General features: G+C 45.3%; 1 protein-coding gene across 1 annotated transcript in view; it reads right to left on the bottom strand.

Moving 5' to 3' along the window:
- ADD2 (adducin 2 (beta)) overlaps positions 1-13,663 on the bottom strand; it is a 115,060-nt gene that overhangs the window by 15,229 nt on the left and 86,168 nt on the right. The window contains exons 7-10 of the mRNA XM_008577652.1: positions 11,885-12,034; positions 10,269-10,412; positions 7,314-7,412; positions 2,691-2,867 (exon numbers count right to left, since the gene is read on the bottom strand). Coding sequence (XP_008575874.1) covers positions 2,691-2,867; positions 7,314-7,412; positions 10,269-10,412; positions 11,885-12,034 — 570 coding nt within the window. The remainder of the gene's footprint in view (positions 1-2,690; positions 2,868-7,313; positions 7,413-10,268; positions 10,413-11,884; positions 12,035-13,663) is intronic.

Here is a 13,663-nt window from a genome sequence, read left to right as displayed (position 1 = left end):
AAGAGACAATAAAGCTACTGATTTTTGTATTTATTTCCACAACTGACCACCTTTAAATACCTCATTATTTCTAATATTTTTTCAGATGAATTTTTTGGACTTCATAGGCATGTAACCATACTATCTGTAAAAAAAAATAGTAATCTTGCTTCCTTTACAATATTATTCCAAAACAATATTAAGTAATAGTGTTAAGGGCAGGAATCATTGTTTTGTTTCAAAGTTGAATGGAAATACTTCTAGTGTTTCACCATGATACTGCCTCTTGTTTTGAGAAAAATCATTTGATTGAATAAGTTAAATAAGTGTCCTCTTGTCCTAGTTAACAACTATTATTTTTACAAATTGATGTTAAATTTTTATCAAACACCTTTTGATATTTATTAAGATGATCAAAAGGCTTTTCATCCTTTGATTCTTCAATATCATGAAATATATTTAGCAGATTTATAATATTAAGCCTCCTTCAATCCTAAGAATGAGCCTTCACTTGGTTATTCTGTATTATTATTCTACTGTTACACGCCATACTATTTGCTGGTTTTCGGGCAGCATTTTTCATCAACATTCAAAGTAAAATTGGTCTGAATGTCTTATAATTGTTATGGCTTAATGTTCTTTTTTCACTCTTCTCTGAAACAGAATAAATAAATAGCATAAGAATTGTCTGTTTCTTAACAGATTGGGAGAATTCTTGTATAAAACCATCTAGTCCCTGGTGCTTTATTTAGGTACAGATGACTCATTATACAAATGTTATATTTATGAAGTTGTATCTGTTTTGTGGATTCTTTCATCATGATAATGTGACCCTCATGGTCAGCCTGGTAATAAGGTAGAGATGATTAGGAGAAACTGATGGCAGGGAGGAAAGTATTATTATTGCAGTGACCTTGACACAACAAGGAGGGTCCAAGGCAGTAGCAGTGAGGATGGGGAGGATGAATCAGACAGAAATGTTATGAAGGCAGATTTCATCTTTCACTTCTCTGAGCAATCTGTGAATTTATAGTCTCTTGCTGCAATTAGCTCCTCCTTGTATATGTTTTCCTCTCATTCTTGAATTGTCTCCTGTTAATATCCCATATCATCAACTAAATTATTAGCTCCAAGAAGAATGTTTTAAAATTTTTTGTACCTTTTAAAGATCCAGCCCACTCCTAGACATATACCAGTTTAGTTTCTTATGTGATGATTCATTCATTCATTACAATAGGATATTGTCCTAAAGCTGCTGCCCAGGAATAAGGTAATTCGTAGTACTGTGTGCTTTCTGCATTAAAATCATGAGATTAAAAAGACAGGTAGGACTAACTACATAAGAGGCATGAACTAAGCCCCAATATAGGAGAGGCTCTGTGTTNTGGTTATTCTGTATTATTATTCTACTGTTACACGCCATACTATTTGCTGGTTTTCGGGCAGCATTTTTCATCAACATTCAAAGTAAAATTGGTCTGAATGTCTTATAATTGTTATGGCTTAATGTTCTTTTTTCACTCTTCTCTGAAACAGAATAAATAAATAGCATAAGAATTGTCTGTTTCTTAACAGATTGGGAGAATTCTTGTATAAAACCATCTAGTCCCTGGTGCTTTATTTAGGTACAGATGACTCATTATACAAATGTTATATTTATGAAGTTGTATCTGTTTTGTGGATTCTTTCATCATGATAATGTGACCCTCATGGTCAGCCTGGTAATAAGGTAGAGATGATTAGGAGAAACTGATGGCAGGGAGGAAAGTATTATTATTGCAGTGACCTTGACACAACAAGGAGGGTCCAAGGCAGTAGCAGTGAGGATGGGGAGGATGAATCAGACAGAAATGTTATGAAGGCAGATTTCATCTTTCACTTCTCTGAGCAATCTGTGAATTTATAGTCTCTTGCTGCAATTAGCTCCTCCTTGTATATGTTTTCCTCTCATTCTTGAATTGTCTCCTGTTAATATCCCATATCATCAACTAAATTATTAGCTCCAAGAAGAATGTTTTAAAATTTTTTGTACCTTTTAAAGATCCAGCCCACTCCTAGACATATACCAGTTTAGTTTCTTATGTGATGATTCATTCATTCATTACAATAGGATATTGTCCTAAAACTGCTGCCCAGGAATAAGGTAATTCGTAGTACTGTGTGCTTTCTGCCTTAAAATCATGAGATTAAAAAGATATACCAGTTTAGTTTCTTATGTGATGATTCATTCATTCATTACAATAGGATATTGTCCTAAAGCTGCTGCCCAGGAATAAGGTAATTCGTAGTACTGTGTGCTTTCTGCATTAAAATCATGAGATTAAAAAGACTAGTACTGTGTGCTTTCTGCCTTAAAATCATGAGATTAAAAAGATAGGTAGGACTAACTACATAAGAGGCATGAACTAAGCCCCAATATAGGAGAGGCTCTGTGTTTTAATTTTTACTGGCTTACTACTTCTCATAGAGCACTCTGCAGATATGGTAACATCCACAGCACTTAGTGGAGTGTAGCAAAGGCCACCGTTTTAGAAAACTCAACTACTATTAGAAGGACCACAAACTCTAAATCCAACTGCCAATCTACGAGGCTTCAACAACTTAACTGTGATGCTAGTAGTTCTCGTGCCCACCTAGTGCCTTGTACTGCCTGGTTGTGGAGGGCTAAACCTCAATGGACTGCTCTGGGAAGGCAACAGCAGGGGACTCACCAGGTTGTCCAGCATCCTCATGAGGGCCTCAAACTCATGCTCCCCCAGCCGGCTCTTCTGCATGGGCCCGAAGGTGCTCCCGGCCCACTGCACGGAGCCCACCTCATGGGGCCGGTGCTTCTCCTGCTCCAGGAGGATGAGGTTCTCCACACCCCCAGCACTGGACAGAGCCGACACCTGCAGCGAAGAGCAGAGAACCTCAGCCATGCCCATGTGGATACCCCCGCATTTGCTCCCATATGTAATGGGAGGGGGCACCGAGGAGAACTTAGAAACCAGAAATGTCTGGGAAACCGAGGAAAAGCCACCCCAAACTTGTTGGGCATACACCCATTTCCAGGGAAAGAGGTTTCTCCCCTGATGTCGGTTCTTAGAGGCTATAGAGAAGAAGGAAATAGCAAGTGTTAAACCTTAAGAAAAAACCATACAGAGGACTGAGAAATTACCTGGGCTACAGACCAATTTAGGATTGGGGAAGGAGGGAGGATGAGATTGGAAAGGACTCCAAAGGGGACTTTAATATTTGTATGTAATATTTTATTTCTTTAAGAGGTAAAGATTTGAAGCAAAAAGGCTGTTAATATTTGTCAAATCTGAATGGTGGGTGGTGGCTCTCATGTTATTCCCTGCATTTTTTTTGTATGTTTGAAATATCTCCCATTTAAAAAAAAAAAGTCACTTGAAAGAAATAGGCTGGCTTCCAGGCCAATGAAATTTGAATGTAACCTGAAGGGATGGATTAACAGGTCTAAGAGAGGAATGCATGCTCCACGATGGGGTAAGCCAGTCAAGGAAACCCAGACAAGGAAGCAGATAAGATGTTGATCGTGCACAGGCAGGCACTATGTGGGGGTGAGAAAGCTTTCACCCAGGGATTATAGCATGTCTGTCCCACTGTCAAGGTGCCATGGGGTGGGGATGATGCAGGTGGCTGCAGGCATGAACTTTGAGTATTAGGACAAGAGGTGTGTATACAGCAGGTGGTTTCAGAATGATCTTTAAAAAATTCATTAGTCTAACCCATCCCCTTATTTTCTAATTCCAAGCTCATCTAATGGTGCATTCTAGTTACCCATATACATCCACCACTCACACTTAATTGGTTAGGGTTTGGCTTCCTGCATAAGTCCAGCGACGGACAGACATGGTGGCTTTTGAGTATTCTAGCTAGAGCCAGGTGTTTTGCACATTAATACATTAGCATTCTGCATAAAATTTGATCTCATCTAAGCCTGCTTATTATGGGAACTGCTCCAATTATATAAACTTTCAGTGTTTCAGTGTTTTAGTGACAGTAATTTTTTACTGAAAATGAAAGAATCCAATTTAGCATGCTGACAAATGCAGCTCCATGAACCCATGAGGATCCAGGACAGACCACAGAGCGTGTTAAATTCACCAGTGTTAACAAATGCCCCTATGATTCTTCTTGGAGGTCAAACAATGTGATGGTTAAATCTAGGTGTCAACTTACTAGATTAAGGAATACCTAGAAGCCTGGTAAAGTTATCTTTTTTCACATGCTGATGAGGGTGTTTCTAGAAGAGATTAGTATGTGGGCCTGAGTGGACTGGGTGGGAAAGATCCACCCTCAATATGGGCAGGAACCATCCAATCAAATCTGGGCCCAGAGAGAATAAAAACAAAGAAAAAACGATGAATTGCTCTCTCTGTCCACTGGAACTGGGATATGCTCTACTCTCCTGTTCATGGACATCAGAACTTTTGAGACTCTTAAGCTTTTGGGTTCCAGGACTTAGACCAATGACACCATCAGCTTCTCTGGTTCTGAGGCCTTCGGACTTGGACTGAGCCACGCTACTGGCATCTAGTTTGTAGATGGCCTGTTGTGGGACTCCTCAGCCTCCACAATCATGTAAGCCAGTTCCCCTAATAAATCCCCTCTCATATCTGTATATACATATCCTATTGGTTCTGTCTCTCTGGAGAACCCTGATTAATACAGCCAGGAAGACTTCCCAGGTGACCTCCATCATCCTGTGGCGAGGAGGTCTTTTCATCCAAGACACGAGTCCAATTGAAGGCAGACTTCTCCCACTGACTCTTACTTCCCTGGAGAGGCAGTGCAAGGTAGTGTTGGAAGGCACCAACTCAGATGCCAGCCAGCCCGGGTTTGAATCCTGGCTCTGCCGGTTACTCACTATGTGACTTTGGGCAGCTATTTACCATCTCGGTGCCTCAGTTCCCTCATCTGTAAAATGAAAATAGCAATACTTACCTTGCAAGGAGTCTTTAAGGTCACAGATGTGAAGCACTTAGCACCTGCTGCATAAGAAGTGCCCCATAAATGTTTTTGATACATGAATTCCAAGAAGCAATATCCTCTGGGGACTGGTCATTAATGGAGAAGGAAAGACAGGGAAAACTGCCCACGCCCTTGCAAGAGCTGCCTGCTCCCATCTCCCTCTTCCTCCTCCGGTTTCCATGGTGATGGGTGGCAGATGGAGGAGAAATGTCTGAGCTTCTTCCCATCTGCCCATCAGCAGAGAAGGGAGCTGCCTCTCTCAGGTAGGGATGACCCAGTTTCCTAGAACCCCAAATTGACAGGGAGCAAAGAGAACACTGTCCCCAGGAGAACCAAATAGGTTCTCAGCCTTGAACGACTAACATGACTACAGCCACGTTTGCTTGTTTGCCACGGTCACTGAGGGAGAAAACTAGGCCCACGGTGGAAACACAGCTTCAGTGCCAGCCCTCCACCCTAAAATGACCTGGCCAGCAACTGCAATCCAACAGCTCCTGCAGATTGCTGCTACCTGAGCTCTTTCATGTCCTAATCCACCCATGCCTCTGATCTAATATTTCCTGTTTTTCCTTCACATCTTCCAGCTCCATTCCTCTCTCTAGAAGCCTCTCTGTTCCACCACCTGAAAAAAAAAGCCACTGGATCTTTTCTGCGGGTTAACTGCCTGCATTGCCTGAGGTACCTTAACAATGTCACATCAAACCAGTCCTGAAAAGAAAGTGACAGCAGCTAAGGGTGCTGTCATGGACAGTGGCCGGCAGCTCTGCCCTTTGATCGCAGATGGCCATTCTGCTTTGGTTAAATTGCCCAGTGACCATTTCTGGGGGTCTGGAGCCTGGGGGAGGCATAGATCACTGTGTGGGGGACACATGGGCATCTCTCTCCATCCATTTTCAGGGCTGGGCTGTCTTTGCAAAGAGATGAGGCTTTTTCATGAGCTATTTTCTCATGGAGGCCTCTCTCCAGAAGGAAGATGGGGAGATTTTAAGAGTTCAGCTGTGGGAAGGGAAAGTGGCTTCCCTACATATTAGAGGCTCTGCCAGGTTCTTACACCAGTAAGTGGTCAGAACTCAGGGCCAGTGTCCTTGGTTAGGTAGGCGGTCACCACATCAGAAAGGCACCACCTGGGCCTTTTGCCCATCTTCCTCACAATCCCCTGTTCAGACCACTGCTGTTTGGGACAGGGTGAGGGTCTCACATCACTTCCGCTAATACCTCTGCATCATTGTCCTCACAATGTCCTCTCAACACATTCCTTTAAAGACTACTGAAAGGGCACTACTGCGAGCCTCCACGGCAATGCTTCTGGGCCAGATCTCACTCCTTGCTGAGCTTCTCCCAAGAAAAAGGCAGGCGTTCTTCCTATGGGCGCTGCTCTACCCACGCCAGCCAGGAGAGGGCAGACTGGACACCAACGGGCCCTGCAAAGAGCTGACTCATCCTGTCAACTGAGTCCTAAAAATACCATCAGCAACATCCTCCCTCATCTGAAAGTCCTGTCCCCACAACAATCCTCTATGCCACACATCTACAGTTGAGGAAACAGAGGCTCGTGGAGGACAAGTCCCCTACTCAAGGGCACACGTCCCAGGGTGGGAACAATGGAGCCCAAGACTTGGCTAACACGTCTTTCCAGGGCTGTGCAGGGCCTCCTCCTCACCCCTGAGCAACTTGCCACATTGAAGGGTGTGCACTTGTTGTCTATAAAACCACAGATTTGTCTGTTTTCCTATCGCTTCTCCACCAACTCCTCTAGGGGGTTTCATGATCACTGATACTCCCTGTCCACCCCATCCCTTACCAGGTAGGGGACTTCATGATGAGTCCCTGCACATCACCTTGGGGTTGCCTGCTGTTTTGGCTGCCTGCTGTGCCAACACTCCAACTGTCCTGCTCTCCACCTCTCTTTCTGAACTTGACCATGTTCCTGGCCTATACAAACCCTACCCCCTACCCCCCACCATGAAAAAGAAAGAAAAAGAAAACCTACCTGTGTGTGTCTATTGGGCATAGCTAGGTGTAGCAGGTCCACCCTAGGTAACACATGAGCATGGTAAGAACTTTTCTATGCCCTATTATGATTTCTCCACTGACCATCTGATAAGCCCAAGCAACCCCTGTCCTGCACACTGACCCCCAAGAGTTGGGTGTCAGTTGATAGACAATATGATAAAATTCTCAAAGCCACAGAATAGATTCTAAGTGTAAAACTTCAGAAGGGTAAGACGGTACCAAGACAGAGAAATAGGACAAGGCTAGGCTCAAAGGACTCCCTGAACCACAGCCAGTGGGGCCACCACCCCACAGGCCCCTCTCGGAGCCAACTCCTGAGACTCTTCCCAGAGGAACCCACTCACCTGTATCTCACACGCAGCCTGCAGGTGGAAGATCTTATAAAACGCCTCCTCTACAGTGTCACCTAGAGCAACCACTCCATGGTTTCTTAGCACCAGGATCTGCAGAGGAGTAAACAGGTAATTAAACTTGAAGCCTTCTAAACTTTGGTTAAGAGGGAGAGGCTTTTCATTTTATTTAGATCAATTTCCAATCTATTCCCAGAGCCCCTCCCCCAACTCCTTGTTCATTCTCTCTAACCAAACACCTCAGTGCTACATGTGATTTCCCCCAACCCTTGGCCAGTGGGGCTTTTATTTTTTATTTTAATTTTTCATTATACATGTTTAAGGGGTATAGTTTGTTGTTTTAATACATGCATATATTGTATAATGATCCAATCAGTAGAGTTAGCATATTTATCACCTAAACTTTCATAATTTTTTTTGTGGTTATAACATTCAAGATCTTCTTTTCTGGCTACTTGAAATACACAATACACTAGTACTAGCTATTGTCCCCCTAGGGCAGCAGAACTTATTCTTCCTGTCTAACTGTAACTTCGTAACTTTGCACCGGTCTACCAGCCAACCCTTCCCTGGCCCCCCCTCCCCTCTCCCTTTCTCTACCTCTGCTAATCACTATGCTACTCTCTATTTCTCTCTCTTCCTGTCTTTTTATTTTTCTTAATTGATTCATGATAATTTTATATATTTATGGAGTACAAATAATTGGGTGTATTTGTACTATGTACAATGATCATATCAGGGTGCTTAGTATATCCATCACCTCAAACATTTGTCACTTCGTGTGAGGAACATTTAACGTCATCATGACCAGCTATTCAAAGAGACACAGTACTTTGTGGTTGACTGCAGTCCCCCCGTGTTACTATAGAACCCTAGATCCCATTCTTCCTGGCTCTCTACTATTTTGTGTTCACTGACCATCCTCTCCCTCTCCTCCCTTCCCCTTCCCGCCCCCACACCAGTCTCTAGGAACCACTATTCTACTCTCTACGTTTATGAGGTCAACTTTTTTAGCTCCCACATGTGAGTGAGAACCTGTGGTATTTCTCTCCCTGTGCCTGGCTTATTTCACGTAACATAATTTTCTCCAAGTTCATCCACCACATGTGATTTTAACCCAAGGCATCCGCCCTAAAAAACTGAAGAGGCATTTTTAAACTGGGCCAATTTCTTTGGACCATGCCTGGGTTTTCAGGCCTTGGAGAGCTTAGAAGTCTGAAAAACTGGTGTGTGTGTTAAAGTGAATGAAATTACTTATATCTAATACAAAGGTCCAACCTCAAAAGCAATCTGTTGTCCCTGTGACTTAGTCAACAGGAGTCAAAACCCAAGGGAACAACGCTCTGAGAGGTGGCTCTGCAGAAACACGGCCTCTTGGGGCCTCAGGTTTTCGGTCCATAAACTCACTGAGCTACCAGCTCTAAGATCCCACAGTTCTATGGAAGAGGCCACAGTGACCTTATAATTTAACTCACTGGTTTTACAGATGAGGAAATAGAATCCTAAAGAAAGTGAAAGTCTCCCGGGGGTTCTCAGCATTGGTGCAATGTTCCTGACTCAGCCAGGGCAGATAAAAGGAGGGGAAACCAGAAATGAATTTATACTGAGAGCATGACTCCCCGAGGTCCAAGTGCACCTTCCCTGCCACCCACTTTTTTGGGTTGATTTTACCCTCAAGAACTCGCTGGAACTAGATGATGCCCACCCGGGAGCTGGCACACAGATCCATGTGTTGGTTCTATGCTTGCAGAGCCTGGGCTGAGGCCTGGTGGTTCTAAATATCACATCCTCTCTTGCTGAAAACAGCTGGGGTTTCTTCTTCTCAAGGGCCAGAGAAGTGGAAAGAGATGATGGCTCTGACCCACAAAAGATACTGCAGACAATGAGCACCCCATCTCTCAGGTCCTTGTCATACTTCATAGATGTGAACATCTCAGCCCTCTCCCAGCACTGCTAATGGTGCTTTGGAGGACGTTAGGAAAGAGTGGTGAGACTTCCCCCCCGTGTTAGAGACAGGAAGACAGGGACTTAGATGGGAAAGGACTTGGGCAGTGAGTGCCTTGCCAGTATGGCAGAAAGTGCCCATCAATCCAGGCTCAGCTGTGAAGTTCCTCCATCCTGAGGAGGTGACCACCCCAATTATGTGCTGTTATAAAATAGGGTGTCAGACGTAAGCCAAGCCATAATGAGATTCTGATTTCTCTCGTAAGTTGGTAAAGTAAATAAATAAATATGATAACAGTCGAGTCTGGGGAGACTGCAGGGAAATAGCCTTCTTATATATTAGAGATGGGGGGAAGGAACAAAGTTCGTTGGGAGCAATCTGGCAACATGAAGTCAGAGTTCTAAAGTGTGTATCTCTAGGAATCTATCCTAAGGAAATCATCTCAGGCACACACAAAGATTTAGCTGGTTCGTTGGGAGCAATCTGGCAACATGAAGTCAGAGTTCTAAAGTGTGTATCTCTAGGAATCCATCCTAAGGAAATCACCTCAGGCACACACAAAGATTTAGCTGGAAGGATATTCATCGCAGTATTGTTTATATTAAGAGATAATTCAGGAAAACAATGTCCTCTAATATCCAACCATAGAGGACTGTTCAGGGAAATGGTGGCACAGCCATTCTCACAATGAGGTATAATTTAATAATTTAAAATAGTGACAGAGAAAATATTTAATAATATACAAAGATGCTTGATGTATGTTGCTTAGGGGAAAAAAAACTTATTTTATGATCCTAGTTTTGTAAATATATGTGAATATCTTTGGGGTGTGCACCAAAATCTTAGGGTAATATGATACAGAGATTTTTATTTTCTTTCTTTTTCTTTTCTTTTTTGGTTTATCTGCAATTTCTAAACATTCTCAAATAAACATATATCACTTTTGCGATGTTGGCCTTTGATAATGCCACTTCAGAGCACCCTCCCAGAAGAGCTGAGCAAACCTTGCAGGTGGGTCCAAGGCACTTCTGCAGGTTGATCCGATCAGCTTCCTGCTCCATTTCCCCATTGAAGTCATAGTAGGCCATGTCCCCCACCAGCAAGGAATTGTGGGAGACAGGCAGGAGGCCACACTTCATGGCTGACACCTTGGGGAGACAATGGAATGGTTAGCACCTGCAGCCCCCCAGCCACACTCTGTCACATCTTTCTTCAGAGCCGCACAGTCCAGCTACACTCTGGGGGCCAGCGCGGAGGTGAGTGGGGAAGCGGGCACACGAGAAAGGCCTTTGATTCCTTCACCTGGCTTGGGTCTGTTCTCATGCTGCTTGCTCTAATGTCTTTCCATCGTAGTTTTCACAGAAGCCATGTCAACATACGACCTTTTAAAACTGCTGGAAAGAATGCACTCAAGAGAGCTACTGCCGCCCCTGCCCTGGCTTTGCTCTTGTCTCAGGACTCTGAGAAGAGGCAGGGTGTGGTGGAGTTTGCACCCGGCTGAAGTGAAGCAGGGTCCAGGTCCCCTGGGATGGGGTGGTGGAGACCCTCAGNGCACCCGGCTGAAGTGAAGCAGGGTCCAGGTCCCCTGGGATGGGGTGGTGGAGACCCTCAGCTTTGGTTTCAGTGCAGAAATTGCCACAACTCCTCACTAACAGGGAGGCCCATTGAGAAGCCCCATTCTATGGCACTGGGCCAATACAAGTGCCAGGGACCAGGATTAAGTCACAGGTTGCAACCCCAGCCCCACCTTTTATTAAAAGCCAGGATCATGGAGCGCTCATCCTGCCCATGTGTCAGCCTCGGCCCTGCAGAGATGCACACGCAGCCCAAAGACATCACTGAGCCTTAGTCCAAATTCTGGATGGATGGTCTGAATGTTCACAGTTGGTGTGCTTCACTGAGGAAGCAACAGGCTGGTGACACATCTGCTCTGTCCCTGCAGGTGTGTGGCCTGGGGTCAGTAGAATGGGGTGAGGATTGGGGGAACACCCCGACGGGTTTTCTGCTGTCTTTCCAAGTGACGTTGCAGTGTCTTAGGTACACACGGAGAAATGACCAGTGACCCTTGGGGAACAAGCCGCTCCTGAGGTCATTTCTTCTACTCTCTCCCAGTGTTGCTGGCACTAGTCCCCAGGTCGCAGCCTACCCTGAGCTATGGAAAAGTGGGTTCAGGTTCCCACCATCTTGTTATCCTCTGTCAAGATATCCTCTAGCCAGAGCCTGGGCTGTGTGAGAGCAGGCACCACCCCTGGTCCTGAGTAGATGACAGACACTCAAGAGGTGCTGTCGCTTGGGTAAGTGGTCCCAGTTTATGAGTGTAGCAGGGTGGGAGACATGGCAGAATGGACAGTCCACATCTTTACTCTATACTAAGACTTCAGTAGTTAGAAAGATGGATGGGATGAGGGTTCCCACATTGGGAGTTCTCTCTCCTCACCTTGGTCTGAGTTCCAGGAGATCTTTCCAGAACTGCTCTAAATAAGATTGTTACTACCTTGGGTGGCTTATGTCTTTCTCTAGGGAGAATCTCAGAGAAACGGGTTCCCTGGGTCTGGCTGCCAGCTGCAGGGAGTGAAATGCTGGATGAAGAGCTCCCGTGGCTGGGGAGGAGCACACTCACCGCTGCCGTGGCCGGCGTGTGCAGGTGGATGATGCAGCGCACGTCTGGTCTGGCGGCGTAGATGGCAGAGTGCAGACAGAAGCCTGTGGTGTCCACTGGAAAGCAGCTGCTGCCCTTCTCCACCACCTCTCCCAGGACGTTCACCTTGATCTGGGCCAGGCAAGAAGACAGACTTACAGCAGCAGGATGGGGCAGAGGTCCCTCACTCATCTCCCAGTGGGTGGTCCTGCACATGCCACCCACCTACGCTTGCTCATTGCAGACACCATTAGCAACGGCTGGGCTTGGTGCTGGGGGAAAACGCCCCCACCCCTGCCCTCAGGGAGCACACAGTCTAATGGAGGGCATAGATGATTATCACTCAGCAGGAAAAACGCTAGAGCAGAATTTCTCAGACTTTACTGTGCACATGAACCCTGGAGATCCTGGCAAAACACCAATTCTGATTCATAGACTGAGTATGGGCCTGAGAGTCTGCACTTGTAACAGGTTCCTAAGTAATGCCCATGATGCTGGTTCACAGACCACACTTTGAGTAGCAAGTTGTTAGAAGAGAGTGATTCACAGAATTCTCTAGAAGCAGATAGGAGGGGTCTTTAATCCCAGCAGAAAAGGAGGATCAGAGAAGCCTTTCCAGAGGAAGGAACATCTAAGCTGAGCCCTTTATTTTTTTTACTTTTTGAAATTTTAAAAAGCATACACAAAGGTCAGGAGAATAGTATAATGAACACCCATCTAGCAATCACCCAAAAGCTAGGTCTTAAAGGACAAGTGGAAAGTAGTCACTAGTTTTATGAATATAATCTGCTTTTGATTCCAAGGGGCTAGCAGGTGTCATGGCTAAAAAATCACATGCTGTGTGTGTATGTCTGTGTGCGCACGTGTGAGCATACTTGAGAGAGAGCTGGTGGCTGGTGGCTGGCCACGATGTTCCTTACTTAACATAATTCCACAGAACACCAACATCAGAGAAAGTCACTTTGTGACTGCGATACAACAAGACACAGGATACTCCTTAATCCTGTCTAAGCACAAATATAAACAAACTGTGCAAGCACAAAAACGACCAACACCCTCATCTCCTGGCTAATAAGAGAGGTTGGCTGCTTCTTTACCAATGACAGCTTTAGCCTCGTGCCAGCCCCCAAGTGCCGGGATGTACTTAGTGAGTGGACACAGGCTAGATTTCACCCTCTCCTCTCTGCCTCATCAACCAGGCTCCCTTGTGCAGTACACAAGCTGCACAACCATACACAGAAGCACTAAGTCTACAAAAACTCTCTGAGCATCTTATGCCCGTGACTCCCAAACCTGTATCTCTAGGCCAGATCTCCTCTGAACCTAGGATAAGCAACTGCCAGCTGACTTCTCCTCTTGTATGTCCCATACCCCAGCCCAACTGATCACCAGGCCCACTAAGCATGCAGGCCCAGAATTTCCTTCCTGGCTTACTGTAATAGCCCCAGCTAGTTGTCCTGACATGAGTTTGCCTCCACACAGCTGTCAGAGTGATCATTCTACAACAGAAGCCTAATCGCATCACTCACGTGCTTACTATACTTCAGCAGCTCTGCATGTCCAGCCTTCTGTGCCACTTATCATCTGGTCCATATCCCCTCCTCAGCCTCACCTCCAGACACAAATACTCAAGCCAGACTTGGCCACATCCTGTCCTCCCACATGCATAGGGACCTTGCATGCATCTGGGCTTGGCACATACTGCTCTCCTGCCGAGAGCTCAGTTGCTCTGTCAAACCTCTCCCTGCCACCCTGGTCTAA

The sequence above is a fragment of the Galeopterus variegatus genome, unplaced genomic scaffold (genome assembly GCF_000696425.1).
Source record: "Galeopterus variegatus unplaced genomic scaffold, G_variegatus-3.0.2 Scaffold1558, whole genome shotgun sequence".
Classification (NCBI taxonomy): domain Eukaryota; kingdom Metazoa; phylum Chordata; class Mammalia; order Dermoptera; family Cynocephalidae; genus Galeopterus; species Galeopterus variegatus.
Note: the sequence above shows the minus strand (reverse complement) of the source record. Positions and strands in the feature narration are given on the sequence as shown.